Source organism: Sus scrofa, chromosome 6 (genome assembly GCF_000003025.6).
Source record: "Sus scrofa isolate TJ Tabasco breed Duroc chromosome 6, Sscrofa11.1, whole genome shotgun sequence".
NCBI lineage: Eukaryota > Metazoa > Chordata > Mammalia > Artiodactyla > Suidae > Sus > Sus scrofa.
This window is the reverse complement of record NC_010448.4, coordinates 95,639,663-95,662,070: the sequence shown is the minus strand read 5'-3', so window position 1 is coordinate 95,662,070 and position 22,408 is coordinate 95,639,663. Positions and strand designations below refer to the sequence as shown.

The 22,408-nt window shown below is 41.2% G+C and overlaps 1 protein-coding gene across 5 annotated transcripts in view; it reads left to right on the top strand.

The window, feature by feature from the left end:
- Positions 1 to 22,408, top strand: part of TRIT1 (tRNA isopentenyltransferase 1) — a 61,762-nt gene that overhangs the window by 21,747 nt on the left and 17,607 nt on the right. For 3 of the 5 annotated variants that reach the window (XM_003127821.5, XM_021095991.1, XM_021095992.1), the window contains exons 2-10: positions 4,734 to 4,874; positions 8,600 to 8,698; positions 9,422 to 9,567; positions 13,262 to 13,404; positions 17,024 to 17,135; positions 17,513 to 17,625; positions 17,876 to 17,953; positions 20,894 to 21,003; positions 21,325 to 21,442. In XM_003127821.5, coding sequence (XP_003127869.3) covers positions 4,734 to 4,874; positions 8,600 to 8,698; positions 9,422 to 9,567; positions 13,262 to 13,404; positions 17,024 to 17,135; positions 17,513 to 17,625; positions 17,876 to 17,953; positions 20,894 to 21,003; positions 21,325 to 21,442 — 1,060 coding nt within the window. Of the gene's footprint in view, positions 1 to 799; positions 2,404 to 4,733; positions 4,875 to 8,599; positions 8,699 to 9,421; positions 9,568 to 13,261; positions 13,405 to 17,023; positions 17,136 to 17,512; positions 17,626 to 17,875; positions 17,954 to 20,893; positions 21,004 to 21,324; positions 21,443 to 22,408 lie in introns of those variants that run through there. The other 2 variants (XM_021095993.1, XM_021095994.1) reach the window with 2 other exon arrangements.

Here is a 22,408-nt window from a genome sequence, read left to right as displayed (position 1 = left end):
ATTTTGAAAAATCCAGTATGATTCAGCAGTTTTACTTCTGGGTATATATTCAAAAGAATTGAAAAATTAAATTTAAAAAAATTTTATTTTATTGCTAATATTCACTAGTTTCTCATTATACCTAAAAGCTGTCATCAATTCTTTTTAAAATTACAGTGGAAAAATACATATAACATAAAACTTACTACTTTACAATTTCATTGGCATTAAGCACATTCAGATTGTTCTGCAACCATCATCACTTTCCATCTCCAGAACTTTTTTCGTCTTTCCAGACTGAAATTCTGTACCCGTTATACACTAGCTTCCCTTTCCTCCCTGCTCCACCTTCTGACAACCACCATTCTACTTTGTCTTGAAATTTGACTGCTCTATGTATGTCACATAAGTGGAATCATACAATATTTGTCCTTTTGTGACTGAGTTATTTTACTTGGCATAATGTCTCTGGGGTTGATCCATGTTTATAGCAACTGTCAGAATTTCTTTTTAAGGTGAAAAATCTTCCATTTTAAGTATAGAACACATTTTGTTTATCCATTTATCTGCGATGGACACTTGGGTTGCTTCTACCTTTTGACTGTTGTAAATAGTGCTGTTTTAAACATGGGTGTGTGTCTGTCTGTTCAACTCCTTGCTTTCAGTTCTCTTGAGTACATACCCAGAAGCAGAATTGCTGAATCGTATGGTATACTGTTTTCCATATCTGCATCATTTTACATTCCACCAACAGTGCACAGGCATTCCAATTCCTCTACATCCTCACCAACATTTGTTACTTTTTTTTTAATGCCTGCACATGTGACATATGGAAATACCTGGGCTAGGGGTCGAACCACCAGAGAACTCCTAATATTTTTTAATTGAGGTATATGAGGTATATGAGGTATAAGTAATTGACATACAATATTATATCTCAGGTGTACAATGTAATGATTTGACATTTGTATATGCTGAGAAATGATCATGATAAGTCTAGTTAACCTCTGTCAGCATTACTAGTTACATTATTTTTTTCTTGGGATGAAACTTTTAAGATTTACTCTTAGCAGCTTTCAAATATGCAGTACAGTATTGTTGACTATATTACATCCTCATGGCATTTATTTTATAACTGGAAGTTTGTACCTTTTGACTCCCTTCACCCATTTTGCCCACCTCACATCCTCGCCCCTGGCGGCTACCACTCCTTTATCTATGCAGCTCCAATTTCTTTTCTTTTTTTCTTTTTTTTTTTCTGTTCTTTTGGCCACCCTGTGGCATATGGAGTTCCTGGACCAGGGATCTAATCTAAGCCTTAGTTGTGTCCTAAGCCACAGCTGCAGCAATGCTGAATCCTTAACCCACAGAACTGTGCTGGGATTGAACCTGTGTCCCAGTGTTCCTAAGACTCTGCTGATCCAGTTGTGCCACAGCGGGAACTCCTCCAATTTCTTTCTTTCTTTTTTTTAAAGACGTTATATACCTTTATTTGTATGTACTTCAATATACTGTATACCTCAAAGTTAAAGACTCTTACTGGGCCAGGGATTGAACCTGTACTACAGCAGTGACCTGAGCCACTACAGTGACAATGCTGGATCCTTAACCCACTGTGCCACAGGGGAGCTCCACCAGGTTTCCGTTTTTGGGGGTGCCGCAATCCACGGCATGTGGAAGTTCCTGAGCCAGGGATTGAATCTGTACCGCAGTTGCAACTTGTGTCACAGCTACAGCAACTCTGGATCCTTAACCTGCAGCACCACACAGGAATTTCCACGACTTTTTTTTTTGCATAACCATGAAATCATATTATTCCTAAAAGTTAAAAATAATTCTTTTATCATCAGATATCTAGTTAGCATCACCCATGTCTTTATGTTTAGTTTCTTTTAGTCTGATAGTATAGGAGACAAAAGGTTTAATAAGTCATTCAAAGAGACAGTTTACATTGCTAACCAAGATGCATGCAGTTATAGTTTTCAGTTTAACTCTATAGGCAAACACCCTGCTTTTTTTAAACCATTAGTTCTCTTCTTCCTGATATTTGTTGACATTTGTATATATGTACCATAAACAGTACAATAGACCACTTCCTTCAGTAAATAAAGTGAGCCTAGTTCTGGGGTTACCTTCTGTTAGATTTATGCTTACGTGTTGGTCTGTTAAAACTTGACATTTTAAGGGGCTCTAGAAAATACACTTAAAGGCAAAACACAGGATGAAAGTATATCTACAAATTTATCTGCGTATCTGATAGAATGTGCTTGTAGAGATATTCACATTTTGGCTTTTTTGGAGGTAGAGGGTGGTAATTATATATTTGCAAATATGCATTTCCTTAACATTAATCTCAGTGTTAAAAATGAGAATCCGGAGTTCCTGTTGTGGCTCAGCAGTAATGAACCTGACTACTATCCTTGAGTATGTGGATTCAATCCCTGGCCCTGCTTAGTGGGTTAAGGATCCAGCATTGCTGCGGCTATGACATAGGCTGGCAACTACAGCTCTGATTTGACCCCTAGCCTGGAACTTCCATGTACTGTAGGTGCAGCCCTAAAAATAAAAAAATTGCTTGAGGATCCATTAGTAATTTTTCCATGTATTGCAAGTAATTTTACTGCAAAGGAGCATTGCTTTTGTATTGTATATCATGGATTATTTAATGTTTTGGGAGCTACCAGTAAGAACATGAGACATCAGAAAATATCGTAGGAGTTCCAGTTGTGGCTCAGTGGTTAATGAATCTGACTAGCATCCATGAAGACCCAGGTTTGATCCCTAGCCTTGCTCAGTGGATTAAGGATCTGGTGTTGCTGTGAGCGGTGTAGGTTGTGGACGAGGCTCCAATCCTGCATTGCTATGGCTGTGGCATAGGCTATCGGCTACAGCTCCAATTAGACCCCTGGCCTGGGAACCTCCACATGCCAAGGGTGCGGCCCTAAAAAGCAAAAAAAAAAAAAAAAAAAAAAACATAAGTGTGTAGGCATTGAAAGAAGACTTTATTTTCAATGTTCAATAAAATAAGAAACTTGCAAAAAAAAAAAAAAAAGAATCCACTTACAGAGGTCAGAAATCCTCTGTTGGCAAAATCAAGTTGTTACTATGTACATTCTTTAACACTGGTCATTTGGAATCTAGGCTACAACAGAGCCAACTAAAAGCTGTGGGAAAAGGAGAGGAACACACAATTACTAATTTTTTCATCCTTTAGTTTTCCTATTTTGCACACAAGTCCCAAGTGATACAGTATACCCTACTGCACTTATAACATCTGAAGGAAGTCTTGTTCAAGCTACAAAGAAAAGAACACCCTGTAATTTAAGATTTCAGCAGTATTTAGGTGTAAGAATGCTGTTCTATTGTCAGGCATGGATGGATGAGTTAAAGGCAGAGCTGGTTCTTTCTCTGTTGCTCTGATTATATTTTTTCTGTGTCCTGTTTACTGATTAATAGTTTTCTTTTCTCTTGATGATAGCTTAAATCTTTGTTGGGTAAATAATCTTAGTGGCTAGGAGCACTGAATCTTCAGAGTGTTAGTGACGCTAAAATTATTTCCCATTCTCCTTGTGTTGTTGTGATCATATTCATGGTAGTAATATAATGACCCTTATATAGTATTTACAATGTGCCAGGCAAAAAAAAAACAAAACAAAACAAAACAAAAAAAACCCAAGTTCTTTACATATATTAACTCATTAAATTTACACAACCATATGAGTTAGATTTTATCATCATTTTACTGATGAGGTATTAAGGTACGAAAAGGTTAGCAACTGACTACTCCAAGTACAAATAACTAGGAAGTTGCAGAGCTAGGAATTGATCTGAGGCAGCCTGGCGCCAGGGTCCTTCCTCCTAACCATTATACTGTACCGTACTTATTTGACACCCATGTAAGTAAAGGGAAATGTGAGATAAAAAATGCTCTTAACATCTTTGTGGGCTCTATGGAACTTACTATTTGTTCATTTTGTGCTCCCTGTAGAATCAGTGATTACAGAGAGAACATTTAATCTCAAAGCATTCATCCCTATTTTCAAACTAGTATTTTCAGATCTGTTCTCCATCTGAGACCTTGCATTTAGAAGAAGTACACTTGAACTTTTTAGTGGAATTGGCAGATCAAGAGCTTACGAACAGGATATTGCCTTTGAGTATTTAGACTGTACGTGCTGACCCCATGAAGCAGTAATTTGGCACAATGTTTCTACCAGAGTTCAGCAGTATTAGAGGTTCTGACTTCAAGTGTGTATATGTGCTTTATACATAACTTTGTAGGTAGACTACTTCTCCACAAATGGAGCCAACCTTATACAGATTATAAAACCTTTCAGAGCCATTTAAATCCAAGAAATAGCTAAGCATTTGAAGTAGAACTATGAGCAATGCAAAATATTACCTTCCTGGAGACTTGTGATAAGTAGAATAAATAAAACAACCTGTCTATTTTAAAATGCTTGAAGTTCAGGCCAAAGAACCTCCAGTTAATCCTGCAGAATTAGTTCTTATTTGGGACACTGATGTACATACACTTTTTGTCTTTAAGTCTGAGTCGCCACTATTTGCTAAGAAAGCCAGTGTTCTGTTTTCTTCTCTTCGTCAGGCTGTGCTCTGGTTAGAACACATTTACTCTGGTGCTTTGGGTCAGTCAAGTGTTTGGCTGCAGGGACCAACAGATCACCATTTCTACCCGTCATGTGTACATCTTAAGGAGGTAGAATACTTTCTCATGCTAATTTTCTTTCCCCTAGGTTTATGAAGGCCTAGACATCATCACCAACAAGGTTTCTGCCCAAGAGCAGAGAATGTGCCAGCACCACATGATCAGCTTTGTGGATCCTCTCGTGACAAATTATACAGTGGTGGACTTCAGGAACAAGGCAACTGCTCTGATATCCTTAGGAAAGACAGCAGCGAGGCTTGGGGGCTGCAAGAAAGTTTTCTTTCTAGTCACATTTTTTTCTAAGCAGAGGCACCTAAGACCTACCTACCAATGGTAGTATCCCATCAGAACTATTTGGATTAAAAGACATAAGTCCTTTGCTCAAAGTCTTGTGCCCAGGGAGTTCCTGCTGTGGCTCAGTGGGCTAAGAATCTGACTGCTGGGGCTTGGGTTGCTGCAGCAGCATGGGTTTGATCCCTAGCGTGGCTCAGTGGGTTAAAGGATCTGTTGTTGCCACAGCTGCTGCAAAGTTTACAGCTGTGGCTCGGATTCAGTTCCTGGCCCAGGTGTACCCTGGTGCTGCGGGTGTGGCCATTTAAAAAAAGAGTCTTATCCTCTGACAGGAGCATCATTCTCCCTTGGGAGCCTGTAGAAATGCTGAATTTGGGCCTCATTCTTCCTATTGAATCAGAATCTGAATTTAACAAGCGTCCTGGGAATTTTTTGGAAAAAAAAAATAACGTAAAGGGGGCTGCCCTTATATTTTAATGTCTCTAGACTGCCTTTAATACCTGGACTGCTACATATTCAAATATATTGAAAATTCATAATAATTAGAATGGAACTTATGTAATACTAGACAAATTCATGGCATAGATTAGAAAACTCATTAAATTAAAGTGGATGTATATATTTAGCTTATGATCAAGGTGGCATTTCTAAACAATGGAGAAATGATGTAGTAGTTAATAATTATTCCTGGGACAGTTACTTATTTTTGGAAAAAAATGAAATCAGGTCCTTGTATCTGACATAAATTCCATATGGATTTGAAAGTTAAAAAAAAAAAATTTTTTTTTTTTTTTTTGGTCTTTTCTAGGGCTGCACCCGCAGCATATGGAGGTTCCCAGGCTAGGGGTCTAATTGGAGCTGTAGCCACTGGCCTACGCCAGAGCCACAGCAACAGCAACTTGGGATCCAAGCTATGTCTTCGACCTACATTACAGCTCATGGCAACACTGGATCCCTAACCCACTAATCGAGGCCTGGGATCGAACCTGCAACCTCGTGGTTCCTAGTCAGATTCGTTAACCACTGAGCCATGACGGGAACTCCTCTTTTTTTTTTTTTTTAATGTTGTGTTAAAATATACATAATGCTTGTCATCTTAACCATTTTTAAGTGTACAGTTCAGTTTTGCAGCTATTGCTACCATCTATGCCTGTAATAGTCTTTTTTTTTTTTTTTTTTTTAAGGAAAATAGCTGGATATGTAAGAATTAAGAATTTGCATTGGCAAGAAAGTATTTCAACCAGAGTTCCTAGATATCTACCCTAGAGAAACCTTGCCACAGGTATCAGGAGATAGGTGATCTAATTTTAACAACAGCACTGCTCTTAACAGCAGAAGCATATAAGTATTCAAGTAAATAGAAAAATTTATAAAACGTGCCTTGTTCATATAAGTTAAGTACTTTTTCAGCAGTGAAAATGAATGTTATGATTTTACACATCAGTTGGTGTGGAAGCATCTCAGGAACAATGTAAAATGTGGGAAATTATAAAAGGATACACACATGTTCATAACATTTATTATAAAAGTTAAAAAGGATGCAAAATTAACCAATATATTGTTTACAGTTATATATACACATCAATAATGTAATGAAAAACAAGGGAATGATGAAAAACAAAATAACCCAAAACAATTCAGGACTGTGGTTCCCTTAGAGAGAGGGGAAGTAAGGGGGTTGGAATGGTAGTTAATACACAGGAAGCTTCAAAGGAATTGATAATATTCCCTTTCTTACATTGGGTTCGTGAGTGTTTTATTACTGAGCTTCATAATTTACATATGCTACACATGTTCTTCTGTATGTATTGAATATTTTATAATTTAAAAACAACTCAGTAGAAACAAAATTAAAAAGCAGACTGTAGACCAGGGGGAAAATATTTGTAACATTGGAAAGGCAAATAGTTAATATACCCTTACATGAGGAACTCTTTTAAATCAATACAAACAATACTTAAAGAGCATGAGTAGTAATTCAAAATATAAATGGTGATAAACATGAGAAAGGTTTACCCTTGCTGATAATCAGGGCCATGCAAATCAAAATGATGAGATAATTTTTTTTGTGTATCAAGTAGATAGAGATTAAAATGCAGATAATAATTCTTGCCCTACCTGCTTTACATGGCAGTTGTATCAGATGAAATAATGTATATGAAAGCCCTTTGCAAATTAAAACATATCACCACATGTACATTGTTGCTATAAGACAGTTTGGTTTTTCAGAGAGAACTGATGGAAAATGCAGAGCTAATTAGGAATTTTAAAGGGCAACAACAACAGAGGATGACTCAGATCACATAGAGGCTGGAGGTTTGTGAATTTAGTTAAGAACCTAGAATCAGAATGTCAGAACTGAAAGTACCTTAAGAAGTGTTCAGTCAACCTTCTTGATTTGACAGGTGAAGGTGGTAGATACTGAGACCCAGAGAGAAGGGTTTTACCTACGAACACAGTTGTTTCATGGCTTGGGCAAACAAGTTAATCTTTTTCCCATCAAAAATCTCCTGTCCCATCTCCCTCCCTCTTTTCCATCTCTCCTGTTCTGGTATCTCACCATAGCCCTTTCCCAGCCTCTTATAGGGGACTTCTGATACAAAAGAGATCATCTATCTCGTTGCCCACAAACTGGCTGGTAAAGGAAGAAGTGTGTAAATGAGTTTTTATCTGGGTTGAAAGTGCCTTTATCAATTATCCTCAAAAGCAAAGCCCTTTTTTTGGCTATCTCTAATTGCTCTCCTCTCATTTTCTTCTTCTTCTTTTTTTTTTTTTTTTTTTTTTTTTTTTGTGGCCATGCTGGTGGCATGTGGAAGTTCCTAGGCCAGAGCTTAAACCCTTCCATAGTAGTGACTCAAACCACTGCAATGGAAACACTGGATCCCTAACCTGCTGCGCCACGAGAACTCTGCAAAGCCCTTCTTAAAGCAGATAATTATTTGTTCAATGGAGTTCTAAAGAGAATTCCGAGTAGCAGGGATAGAAAAATAAGGACTAAAGTAAATTGAGTGCTTACTCATTTGAAAAAATATTTTGGTCATTGTCTTGGGGGTTTTATTTGCATTGTCGCATGTAATGCTCATAAGAACTAATGAGGATTTTACAGATAAGAAAACTGAAACTCAGGTTGAATGACTTGCGGAGTGTTAGAGCTGGTATCTGAAATCTGTTTGTCTTCATAGCCTGAGCTTCTTAGTCCTCCTGGTAGTCTCCAGTAGCTGAAATGCGCACTACTAGCACAGAATGGTGAAGACTGACTGAGTCTAAGAACCACAGCCTAGAGAAACCAGCTTATAATTTGCCTTGGAAAGTAAAGTCACAATAGAAGCACCTTGGTGGCTTCCTGAGCAGCTGACACTTGGTTCTGTGAGAGTCTAGGTTTGTGTTTATTAAGCTGATGTGGGATACAAAGCAGGCTTTGAATTTTAGCAGCAAGGCCTCGAAAGTTCTAGAACCAAACCAGAAGGAATTTCCATCATGCGTCTGTCTGTGGTTTATGCAAATCCCTCCACAATTGATAGGAAATGATTCTGAGAACTCATGGGAAACAGTGAGGATTAGTATCAAAAATATGACACATGTGGTTTCTTACTAATACCCCACTTCCAAGTAAGTCAGGGTTTTCTTAATATTAAATATTGTGATGTCTTTCTTAACATTCACATTGAAGATATATTTGCCCGAGATAAAATTCCTATTGTCGTGGGAGGAACCAATTATTACATTGAGTCTCTGCTCTGGAAAGTTCTTGTCAATACCAAGGTATGTTTAGTTTGACTTGTAATTCACTGAGGAAATGGGTTCTTCTTTCTTGCCAGCTAATTTAAGTGGGAGGAGCATGGACTCTTGCCTATTTCTTATACTCAGCAACTGATTTTCCTACTCAATATTCTGAAGCAAATGCCACCTCCATGTGTGAAGAGTGCCCTTCCAGGCTGGCCTGAGGGGAGGGGCTGTGTGTTGGAAACATGCCCCTCTGTGAATTAAGTAGCATTGCCATGTAAGTTAACAGTACATAGTCTGATTCAGCATTTCCTGGCTGTAATAATCTATGTGTTAGGGAGATATTTGACACTAACCTTTCTTACAGAGATGCTATGCATAAGGTAGGACTTTGCAAACTGTAACGTGCTGGCAGTTCGCATCCAGTCTTTCTTTGGTCACACTGTTGAGAAGACTGGACTCCCAGATGTGTTAATATAATATGCTAGCCTGGGTAACTGTTGTACTTCTGCAAAGGAAGCAGAGTACCTGAGTACTTCCTAGGCAGTAAGTCCTCTTTTCTCTTTGTCTGCTGTGGCCTCCCAGCACTACCGTGGTGTGTTGGAATTTCCTGTTAAAGATCTGTCTCTCACTATATGGCCAACGCCTTCTGATTCATCTCTATTTTGTGTTCCTAACACTTAGCAAAGTGCCTGGCACATTGAATGTCTCGGTGTTTATTGAGTTGCTGGATTAAATTTACCTCTAAACTTCATTTAATAGCCCCAGGAGATGGGCACTAAGAAAGTGATTGACCGGAAAGCTGAGCTTGAAAAGGAGGATGGCCATGAACTCCATAAACGCCTAAGCCAGGTGGACCCAGAAATGGCTGCCAAGTTGCACCCACATGACAAGCGCAAAGTGGCCAGGTAAGAAAGCTGGCCCACTGACCCGGGGCCCCTTCAGAGTTAGAGGGCAGTCACTTCTTCAGTGCGCTGGGTGGCAAGACAGGTTTGGTAACAGCAATTGGTAGAGATTGATGCGTTCTAGCTGAGCAGGTTAGGAGGCCCCGAGTTATTGCCTCAGTCCAACTCCCTCAATAAATAGTTGCACCCTACTTTGTTGTCATATTTAAAATGCATAATATAATACAGTTTTCCTCTGGGGCCTATATAGCCTTGCTTCATTTTCTATTTGATCTTTGCTTATATAACAGTTTTCATATAAATTTTTTCTGGCATGCAGTCAGTTGACATTGTGATTTAGGTTTCATAATTGATTGTGCAATGCTGAGTTCTGTCCCAGCAGCTTGCCCAGTGGGGGCAGATTTTATAAACTGTCCCATAGATCAGCTCCCCTCTACACATGTTCTTGAAGGGAAGAGAGAGATGACCTTATTAGCTCATCACCCACGTTTTCTTAGGCTGTTTTGAAATTGCAGCCTGAAGTGTTGTGTACTTTTCTCTTTTTTCCTTTCCTTTCCTTCCTTTGCTTCCTTTCCTTTCTGTCCTTCTTCCCTTTTTCTCCCTTCCTTCCATCTCTCCTTTCTTTCTTAACATTTTAAGATTAGATGGTTAATTTTTTCCCTTCATAAAATGCATTTTCATTGTCCCATATTCTGTTCACTTCTGACATAGCACTGTATAATTTTAAGGGTACAGCATAATGACTTTTCCTCACATACATCATTAAATTATTATCACAGTAAGTTCAGTGTATTTTAACATAGATACAAAATAAAAGAAAAAGAAATTTTATTTGTGATGAGAACTCTCAGGCCTCACTCTTAACTTTCAAATATAGCATATGGCAATGTTAGTTATGTTTATCTTTTGTACATTACATACTTAGTAGTTATTTATCTTGAAGCTAGAAGTTTGTACATTTTTTCAGTTTTTTATTGATTTTTATTTTTCCATTATAGCTGATTTATAGTGTTCTGTCAATTTTCTACTATACAGCAAGTCACACATACATATATACATTTTTTTCCCTCATATTATCATGCTCCATCATAAGTGACTAGATACAGTTCCCAGTGCTATACAGCAGGATCTCACTGCTTATCAAAAAGTTTGTACCTTTTGACTGTCTTTATCCAATCTCTTCATCCCCTCCCCCCAGTTTCTGGTAACCACACATCTGATGTCTTTTTCTATGAGTTTGTTTGTTTTTGAAGTATACTTGACCTACAAAATTGGTGATTCCTAATGCACAGCAGGAGTTCCCGTTGTGGCTCAGTTGTGACAAACCCACCTAGTATCTATGAGGATGCGGGTTCAATCCCCGGCCCCACTTAGTGGGTTCAGGATCTGGCATTGCTGTGAACTGCGGTGTAGGTTGCACATGCGGCTTGGATCCAGCATTGCTTTAGCTGTGGCTGGCAGCTGCAGCTCTCATTAGACCCCTAGCCTGGGAACCTCCATGTGCCGTGGGTGTGGCCCTAAAAAGAAAAGAAAAAATAGCATCCTAGTGTACAACATAGTGATGTGATATTTCTGTTTGTTACAGAGTGATCTCCACCTAGGTGTATTTTTCTGTAGTATTGGGAAGATACCATACCTGGCAGAGTAGAGGATCTAATGAAGGACCTACTATGTGGATGATTATACAGATTAAATATTATTGTGACATTTGGTATTGATGGGCATTATGAAGTATTCTACTCAAATGAGTGTTCTAGGTCAATCGTTTCTTTTTTTTTTTTTTTTTTTTTTTTTTTGTCTTTTTGCTATTTCTTTGGGCCGCTCCCGCGGCATATGGAGGTTCCCAGGCTAGGGGTCGAATCGGAGCTGTAGCCACCAGCCTACACCAGAGCCACAGCAACGCGGGATCCGAGCCGCGTCTGCAACCTACACCACAGCTCACGGCAACGCTGGATCGTTAACCCACTGAGCAAGGGCAGGGACCGAACCCGCAACCTCATGGTTCCTAGTCGGATTCGTTAACCACTGCGCCACGACTTGAACTCCTCAATCGTTTCTTAATCCTTTTTTATCATCCTCTCTGCCCCTGAAGCCTTTTTAGAAATTTTTTTCCTAATTGTGCATCTCTCCTTCCCCTCCATGAAATTTTAATAATGAAGAACAAGATTTGGTGGGAGTTCCCCGGTGCCTAGTAGTTAAGGAATTGGCATTGTCACTTTTGTGGCTTGGGTTCAGTCCCAGGCCTGGGAACTTTCATGGGCACAGCGCCCCCTTCCCAAAAAAAAAGAATAAGATTTTGGTAGTTATGGTTACCCTTTGGAGAGCCACACATCATTGTCATGTCTAAGTTTTTTTGCCCCCTTGCAGGCAACCTCACCCCGTTGATAGTGCACGCACTAGGTAAATGAAGTGTGGAACAGGATTGGCAGTGTCTTTGGGTCACTGGGACGCAGGTTTGATCCCTGACCTAGCACAGTGGGTTAAGGATCTGGCCTTGGTGTAGCAGTGGCATAGGTCACAACTGAAGCTTGGATCTGATCCCTTGCCCAGGAACTCCATATGCTGCACCGTGGCCAAAAAAGAAAAAAAAAGTGGAGAAAAAAGTATTCACACATTTTTTATTTTAAACATTTTAATAGAAATCTTCCAAAGGTTTTTTTTTTTTTTTGAAAATTCAGGGACAGACACTATAATCAACATTGATTTTTATATTGTTTTATGGGATGATTCTTGAGCTTGGTTGTTACTGTCTGCTCCATTTATTAATCGGTTCTTATGATTTCTCCTCATTCTGCTACTTTTAAACTAGTAATGGGTTGAAAATTGTGTTTTCGTAAGAACAATAGGTTCTAAGCAAGAGCTCTAGAGTCTCTAAAAGATTGGAAGACTTTTTTCATCTTTCTTTTAGTTTGAGCCTGTATTCTCACCTCCAGATAAGATACCTATGACTGTGTTTTCCCCTTGTAGGTCCTCTTTGACCAGTGATAGGGAAAGATGAGGGGTCCCTACTCTTGTGTTAGGGTTTCGAGAAGTAGAATTGGATCAGGAAGAGAAAGATCACTTTCAGGCTGATAAGCTGTAATCACCCGGAGTGGTGGAGTATAGATTTGGGAGTTAAATTACCTAGTGCTGCATAACATAATAGATGTTGACAGAGCAGTGGCTTAAGAATAAATATGTGAGTTCTTTCTTCAGTGATCTTTGTGCTAGTAGAGTACTGAATTAGTCAGAAGCATTCTTTATTAATTTTAGACATATTTAAAAAGAAAGTTGGTGAGCTGGATATACAACATACTTTCGTGCTGTGGGAAAGGCATTCCAGCGAGACTAGACTTGTTGGCTTGTAACACAGTGTCCCAGACAAGCTTTAACTGCTTACCTGAAAGTGAATCTATCCTATTCTCTTTGTGTAGAAGAAACCTGTTGTTTCTAAACCTTTGTTTAACCGATTTCAGAAAATTTTATGTATGTTTAGAGAGATAGTTTTCTTTATTTACCTAAAGTTTTCTTTAGGATCCTTTTAGGAGTAGCTATTAGGATTGCAGTAACCCTGGACCTTCATGTATTTAGGGACATAGGTAGTGAAAATGACAATGAAGCCTTCAATAATAGCCTCTTCTCTGTTTCACTTGAGAATTATTAACATTTCCTAATGGTTTTTATGGGTGTGCCCACCCTCCCCTTTCAAATGATTTAGGAGCTTGCAAGTATTTGAAGAAACAGGAATCTCTCATAGTGAATTTCTTCATCGTCAGCATGCAGAAGAAGGTGGTGGTCCCCTTGGAGGCCCTTTGAAGTTCCCTAACCCATGCATCCTCTGGCTTAATGCTGAACAGACAGGTAAAGTCCTTTGGTGTCCTAGAGTCCATTTGAAATAGAGTAACTATTACAGTAATACATTACTATATATAAAATCCTTAGAGTAGGTCAGCTATACTTCAATAGAAAATTGTTTTGAAAAAAAAAATGCTTTGAACCATGAATGGCTTATAAGCACCACGCAAGTGTTAGCTATTAATTTTATTGTCATTATCAGTATTCATTGATTTATTGAGGCACAGTGCCATTTCCCTGGGCATCTGTCTGGAAAGTGGGTAAAGGTAGCCCTGGTGTAAGATACCAAGGGTGGGATAAGATGGGATGGGAAAGAGAGTGCCATCCAGGGAAGAGCCAAAGGGGAAAGAGAAAAGAAGGCTCCCTTGGAAGGAAGTCTGACTCCCTGGATTGGCTGAAGCCTGGGTCACTGATTATTCTAGAAGTAGTAGATCTGAGGAGCAGGAATGATGGTTAGCTAGTTAGCCTGAGGGTAGGTTTTGTTTTTGTTTTGCCTAATGTCCCGAGATAGTAGGAACTTCTTTAGCCAACAAACATTTAATAAGCATTCAATGAAGTGGCAAGAATTCTACTTACTACTTGGATTTCAGAGATGGATGTGAGACAGTACCTGCCCTTAAGGAGTTCCCAGTCTAATGGGGCAAATAATGAGGTAGATGCTGTGTTGTGATGAATGCTAGGCTAGAATGTGCTGTGGGGCCACAGAGAAGGGATGATGAGCATTTTGGGGGGCGGTGTCAGGGACCAACTTGTAAAGGTAATTTACAAACTTTGTCTAGAAAGATGAGATTAATATGGAAACAGGCAGTATAATTTAGTGATTAAGAGCATGTCTCTGGGAGTTCCCGTCCTGGCTCAGTGGTTAACGAACCCGAGTGGGATCCATGAGGATGCGGTTCGATTCTGGGCCTCGCTCAGTGTGTTAAGGATATGGTGTTGCCATGAGCTGTGTTGTAGGCTGCAGATGAGGCTCAGATCCCGCATTGCTGTGGCTATGGTGTAGGCTGGCAGCTGTAGCTCTGATTGGACCCCTAGCCTGGGAACCTCCATATGCTGTGGGTGTGGCCCTAAAAAGACCGAAAAAAAAAAAAAAAAAAGCATGTCTCTGAGCTCAACTATCTAGATTCAAATTCTGGCTCTACCATCTCTGGTTATGAATTTTATTTTCATTATTTTGGGGGTTTTTAAATTTTTAAAAAATTTTTCTATTTTTTTCTTTTTTCCCCCTCTTTTAATGGCTATGTGAATTTTAAAGCAGGTTGATTTACCTTTCTTTGTCCCAGTTTTCTCTTCTATAAAATGGAGATGATAATAATAGTACATATCTCATAGCTTTATTGAGGATTAGATGAATTAATAATACATACAGAGTGCTCAGGAGTTCTCTTTTGACATGGTGGGTTAAGGATCCAGCATTGTCACTGCAGTGGCTCAGGTCACTGCTGTGGTGTAGGTTTGATCTCTGGCCCAGAACTTCCACATGCTGTAGGTGGAACCGAAAAAAAAAAACAAAAAAAACCACAGAGTTCCCAGTGTGGCTCAGTGGTAGCAAATCCCACTAGTATCCATGAGAATGCAGGTTCGATCCTTGGTCCTGCTCAGTGGGATCCAGCATTGCCTTAAGCTATGGTGTAGGTTGCAGACGTGGTTCCACTCTGACATGGCTGGCAGCTACAGCTCCAATTCAACCCCAGCCTGGGAACCTCCATATGCTGCAAATGTGACCCTAAAATCAAAAACAAAAATTAAAGAAAGAATCATGGAAGTTTGTTGTGGCTCAGCAGAAACGAATCTGACTGGCATCCATGAGGATGCAGTTTTGATCCCTGGCCTTGCTCAGCTGGTTAAGGATCCCGCATTTTTGTATAGGCCAGCAGCTGCAGCTCCGATTCGACCCCTAGCCTGAGAACCTCCATATGCCGCAGGTTCAGCCGTAAAAAGACACACACACACACACACACACAAAAGAATCATGAATGATAATGTGAGAAAAAGAATGTGTATATAGGAGTTCCCGTCGTGGCGCAGTGGTTAACGAATCTGACTAGGAACGCTGAGTTTGCGGGTTCGATCCCTGGCCTTGCTCAGTGGGTCGAGGATCCGGCGTTGCCGTGAGCTGCGGTATAGGTCAAAGACTCGGCTCAGATCTGGCGTTGCTGTGGTCCTGGCGTAAGCCAGCAGCTACAGCTCTGATTAGACCCTTAGCCTGGGATGCTCCATATGCCATGGTTGTGGCCCTAAAAAGGACAAAGACAAAAAAAAAAAAAAAAGTGTGTGTGTGTGTGTATGTATGTGTATGACTGGGTCACTTTGGTGTACAGCAGAAATTGACAAAACAATGTAAATCAACTATATTAGAAAAAATAAAAACCTAAAATTAAAAAAAAAACAAACACCACCAAAAAACCAAAAAGTGCTCAGAATGTGCCTGGCACGTAGAGAGTCCTCAATAAATGCAAACTTTTTTTTCATTATAGTTGATTTCCTATGTTCTGTCAGTTTCCACTATACAGCAAAATGACCCAGTCATATATACATTCTTTTTCTCACATTATCCTCCATCACACAAGTGACTAGATATAGCTCCCTGTGCTATACAGCAGGATCTCATTGCTTCTCCTCTCCAAATGCAATAGTTTGCATCTACTAATCCCAGACTCACAGTCCATTCCACTCCTTCTCCCTTCTTTCTCTTTTTAGGGCTACATCTGTGGCATATGGAAGTTCCCAGGCTAGGGGTTAAATCAACTGCAGCTGCCAGCCTGCCCTGTAGCCACAGCAACACTGGGTCCGAGCCACATCAGAGACCTACACCACAGCTTTCAGCAACGCCAGATCCTTAACCCACTGAGTGAGGCCAAGGACCGAACCCTCGTCCTCATGGATATTTGTCAGGTTCTTAACCCACTAAGCCACAATAGGAACTCCTAAATGCAGACTTTTTAGGAAGGTAGGAAAAAAGGTTACTGTCATTGTAGGCTGAAAAATAGCAATGGTGGAGATATAGAAGAACATAATTGAAATGGTGGGAATTTGATGTTAAATTAATCTCAGTTATAAGTGTATAGAAAAAGGTAATACTTTGGAGTTCCCTTTGTGTCTCAGTGGTTAACAAACCGGACTAGGATCCGTGAGGATGCGGCTTCCATCTCTGGCCTCGCTCAGTGGGTTAAGGATCCGGCGTTGCCTTGAGCTGTGGTGTAGGTTGCAGACACAGCTTGGAGCCTGTGTTGCTGTGGGTCTGGCATAGACTGGCAGCTGTAACTCCAATTTGACCCCTAGCCAGGGAACCTCCGTATGCCACGAGTGCAGCCCTAAAAATAGCAAAAATAAATAAAAAAATAAGCAGTGGATATACATTCCATACCAGAGTAAATACTTGTTCTTCCAAATAATTGTAATTGTGTGCTTTCTCTTTACATAGTAATAGCTTCTTTTGGCTACTTTTTGGAATAGTAGAGATTTAAATGTGACTACATATAGTATGAATTATTATATAATCTTTGGATTCTGAACCCTTTCTTCCACTTGAACAAATTCTCTTCTTTGTGGCAGCCTATGCATTCATCATGTATAGTACGCACCTACGGCAGGCTTGCTGGTTGATGGGTTAATTTGATTCAAGTTCTAGATGAGCGCTTGGATAAGAGGGTGGATAACATGCTTGCTGCTGGGCTCTTGGATGAACTAAGAGATTTTCACAGACGCTATAATGAGAAGAAAGTTGCAGAAAATAGGTAAGGACTTGGCTGTTACTTTCACCTACTCTCCACCCCTTGCTTATGGTCAAAAGACCATAAACATAATACTGGCTTTGGATCTACTTGTTTATTAGTCTTTGTCCTTGGCATTGGCAAGGCTTGTTGGAAGGAGGTTTGGTGCACTTGTTACAGTTGCAGTTTTTATTCTGTCAGACATCCCTAGGAGTTAATTTTCAAGGGAAGTAACCTGGGAGCTGGTCGGGGAGGTGGAGGAAGGATTTCAGAGCGGTAGTAACTGCTGAGGATCTCAATTTCCTCATCTGTGAGATGAAATGGCTCAGCTAGATCATGTCCGGGGCCACTGCTAGCTCTCAGATGCAATGGCTCATCCGCTGATGCTCTCCTGTTCCCAGCCAGGACTATCAACATGGTATCTTCCAATCAATTGGCTTCAAGGAATTTCACCAGTACCTGATCACTGAGGGAAAATGCACACCAGAGACTAGTAACCAGCTTCTAAAGAAAGGTGTGAATTCTCCATCAAACCTAGCTTTGGACATCCTTCGGTGACAGAGTATCCTGCTGGTATGGTCTGTGAAAGAGCTGAAGGTAAAAGAGTCCCATATGGCCTTCAGCTCAGAGTTGTGATTTTCATCTACCAAGCGTCCACCACTGTGCTGCTGTGGCTAGTTTTCTTTTAATGTTGGGCTAGGTGGGCCTGCCCTTCAGCAGAGTGAGAATTGCTTAGAGGTTCTTATATTTACCTTATCTTTCAGGTATTGAGGCTCTGAAACAAGTGACTAAGAGATATGCTCGGAAGCAGAACCGATGGGTTAAAAACCGTTTTTTGAGCAGTAAGTCTCATGTTTTTCCTTATTCCCTGGGTATGTTTTCAATAGAACATAGATGTCCTCAGTGCACCCACAAAGCAGACTTGAGTTTCTGGATCTATTCTAAGATTTGGGACCTGACCTGGAGGGGAGGGTCTTTTGCATAAGTGATTGTCCAGGGTTATTTCCTTGCGATGCCTCAGAAAATAGTTCTTCCCAAAGAAGCATCTGTCAAATGCTTTGAATTAGTGGGTACTGGCTGCGAACAGGTAAGAGCAAAATAGCAAGCCCTTCTTAGCAGCGTTGGTGCTCAGGGTTAATTTTAGCTTCAAATTTTGTACCTGAAGAACAACTGCACTTCTGTAGGGAGATTTCCCTAATTAAAATGGTTCTAGGACCAGATGAGTAGTGTGAAAAGACAGAATCGTCACCAATTCTCCCAGCATTGCTTTCGTGTTCAAACACGTGGTACTTCAGGCCTCTAAACTCAGTTGAACAGAACTTTTAAGGAAAAGGGAAGGAAATTCTCATTCTTTGGACCATGTACTGCATCCTTGGTGCTAAATTTGGTGCAATACATATATTACTGAGCCTTCCAGGTGGGTGATATTCTTTTCCTTTTTCAGATAAGGAAATGGAGGCTTAGAGAAGTTAAATAACTTGCCAGAAATCCCCTAGCTCATAAGTGGTTGAGTCCCGAATGCAGGCCTGACTCCTAAGTCCACACTCAGCTTTACACCATGCTTCTTGTTTCCTTCAGCTATAGCTTTAGCTGGACAGCATTAGTATTGGGCCTCTAGTAAGAAATTGTGTGGCCACGAGCTAACGGAGGTTGATTTAAAGGAGATGAAATATTGGTGAAAATCCAGTTTTATCTTGTGGGCACTTTTAAAATATGCTTTTGAATCATCCCCTGTTTATCTTTTGCCATTAGACTTGTGCTTTCAGTTACAGATAAGGACAGCTGAGGTCTCCCCGTGCTCCTCAGTGTCCCCCGAACAGAAACACCTTGATCTGTGTTGCTGACCGTGGATCCCTCTCTTGGTTCTCACTCTCTACCAGAGATCTCCAGTGTAGTTCCGGTCCCAAGGGGCTCTTTACACTTTCTTCTACTTACCTTGCTTTCTCTGCATGTCCTTTGAGATAGAAGTCTTTGCTCAGCTGAAACGGAAGTTTCACTGCTACAGATTTCTAATGCAGTTTGTCTTCTCCCCAGGGCTAATAACCATTAGTCTCTAACAAAAGACGAGTTTCTTTGTTGTCGTTGTATTTTTCAGTGTATTTGTTTTTTTGGTAATGATTTGGAACTTCTTCCTGTGGCAAAGCCACAGTAACTCCCCATCTCCGAGTCACGAGGGCTTGATGGCACTGCGCATCATATGCTCGTTCCTCATTCATGTGTATGCCGGCACAGTCCTGGTGCTAGAGTGAAAGGCACAGCTGCCCTGTAAATCAGGAGCCGTGTGTGATTGGCCAGGGCTGGTCTGCTGGGATATGGTTCTGGCAAGAAGCCAGAGGGACTTCCCCACCCCAGCTTGGCCTTGGACCCAAGCCAGAAATAGCAGCTGGGAGCCGAGAACTTGTTGAAAGGTGCTTAGACAGGGCACAGAAGCCCAACAAAGGACTTAGAGGGGAAAGGAAAATATAGAGTGGCCTGGAAACAGGTGCAGAGCTTAGCCAAGGCCAGGTGTGCTGTGGATGCTGCCTGCACCCTCCCATTCTCACCTTTCTGTGTGGTGGCAGGTGCAGCCCAGTCCAGCTCACGAAGGCTTATTTGTGGTTGGCACAATCAAAAGGCCAGCACCTGCCAGCCGTTGGCATTCTGAGGACTTTGATGTTTTTTGTCCATGAGGCGATGCTCTTTGCCTTCAGGCAACTGACTTAACCTAGATGTGGAAGGCAATTTAGTGTGTCCACAGCCTGAGGAAACGATCAGCAGGGACCAAGAATGGTTGGCTCAGACGATGAGATGCCTGTAGCTATACTTTTGGCTACCTACGATCTTATCTCCATTCAGAAGTATTAACCAGAGGGTATTTCTTGAATTACTCCTCTAGATCTATTTCCTGGAAGAAGGGTTGAACTGGTTCAGTTCCAAAGCTTTTTTTTTTCTAATTTTCAAATTCAGCAGTTCCCTAGCTGCTTCTCTGCTATTGCTAGCCCATGGTTATCAGTGGGGCATTGATGAGTTTCATGAATGCCAGACTGCTGAAGAGATATATTCAAACCTGAGAGTTGTGTCTGCTCTTAAAGCTGTGAACTCTCTTGCCACAGAGTGACATCACTGTAAGGTGATACGGAACTTAGAACAGGCCCTCACTTCAAGCTGTTGTTTCTTCCTTTGGTGTGCTGTCTTTATTAGATTGTAGCCCACACAGTGGTCACTAGAGCTGTTACCCGGTATTGTTTTCCTAACTGGTCTGGAAGATCCTACACCTGAGACTCTGGATTACACAGCTAGACTTGTTGGCTGCAGACCAGTCAACCTGCTGGGTCTTTCTTGGATTGTATGTAGCTGCTTGGCTCATGTTTATGGTTAGAATGAATGGCATTGTCAGATGTTTATTTTTTTGACTCCATATGTTTCCCTTGAGGATTTTGGAGTCTTGGGAGTAGAATAGATCGGGTCTTGGAGGCTGACCTCTCACAACTTTTCTTTTTGGTTTTTTGTTTTTTGTTTTTTTTTTTGTCTTTTTGCTATTTCTTGAGCTGCTCCCGGCAGCATATGGAGGTTCCCAGGCTAGGGGTCGAATCGGAGCTGTAGCCACCGGCCTACGCCAGAGCCACAGCAACGCGGGATCCGAGCCGCATCTGCAACCTACACCACAGCTCACGGCAACGCCGGACCCTTAACCCACTGAGCAAGGGCAGGGACCCAACCCGCAACCTCATGGTTCCTAGTCGGATTCGTTAACCACTGCGCCACGACGGGAACTCCTCACAACTTTTCTTTGTCATCATTAGGACCTGGTCCCAGTGTCCCCCCGGTATATGGCTTAGAAGTATCTGATGTCTCGAAGTGGGAGGAGTCTGTTCTTGAACCTGCTCTTGAAATCGTGCAAAGTTTCATCCAGGTGATTATTAATTATGGTACTGTCTACTGTCTGGTTTTCAGAGCGCTTTCCTAAGCTGACACCTTTGTTGCTCTGTCGGGGAACCAAGCCTTCTTTTCCATGGAATACAGCAGAAGGGCTGGCTGCTTTTAGATCCCTGGAGGCTGCGTTTCTACTTTCACATTCAGAAAGGTTGTTGTTAAAATCTGTTCACAGCCCACCTGCTCTCTGGGATGAGAAAAAGGAATCTTGGGAAAATCTCACTCCTCTTAATATCAGAGAATGATATCCAGATCTCTTTGAATCAAATGCTTCTCCCCCATCCCTGCCTTGTTTTTTCAGGGCCACAAGCCTGCAGCCACTCCAGTAAATATGCCAAGCAGTGAAACTGAGAACAAGAGGAGTTATCACATGTGTGACCTCTGTGACCGAATCATCATTGGGGACCGTGAATGGGCAGGTAGAGTCTGGGGTGGGGCACAGAAAAATCTGTAAGGGCGGGTCACACTGACTTCATGAAATTTAAGGTCTTTGCTGGATTGAATGCTGGAGTCTCCTTGTTTGTCTATAAAAAGATGGCCAGATTCCTCTAAGAGCCTATGTTCAAATTTCATGGAGGCCTTCTCAAAAGGGAGAGTTATCTCTCTATTCTGAATTTCCAAAGAAGATCATATGCCCTCCAGCTTCGGCTGGAGTCGATAATTTATAGTGAAAGGTCTGCTGTTACCCTTCCAGAGCTCCTTTGACTTTCACAATCCTGCTGTAGGGGAGGAGTTTCTTGGCCTCTCCTGTTTAGACCTTGATGGAGGTGAAGTTGGATTGTAAGGGAAGCCAGGCAACTCACCCGAGAGACCAAAGAAGCAGAAACAGCTGGGAGGGAACGGGAAGTGCAGTTATTCCTCCTGAGTACATTCTTCAAAGGTGGTGTCTCTTCAGTAATTTTAAAGTAATACATTGAAATGGTGTTGGTGGCTAAACCCGTGATGAAGAAAACATTCAGAGCAAGACGGTCAGACATGCATAAAGAAGGCAGTCTCTCTTCTTCATAAGGCGCTCCTGACCAGCCCAGGATCGGCCCTGTGCCAAGGTCCTAGTTCCCCATTTCAGAGTCTGGATCTGTCTTTGCCACAGAATCACACTGCACTCCCCTGTCAGATTTCTACAGTCATCCAGCCAAAGTCCAAAAGGGCCTTGGCCTCCAAGCCTTGAATTTACGTGGTGTTTAGAAACTTGTTTAAGGCTCACTCCTTTGGGCACAAGTAGGACTTGTATTTTACTCAGTGGCTGGAATCCTCCTGTTCAGAGGACTGGTTTGCATGATATTCTCACAGAAGTAGATTTTTCTCCCTCTACCAACCAATAGAAGGATTAGTTCTATTAACTGTTAACTCTGGCAGAATGAACCACATTGTCAGCTGGGGGAGGG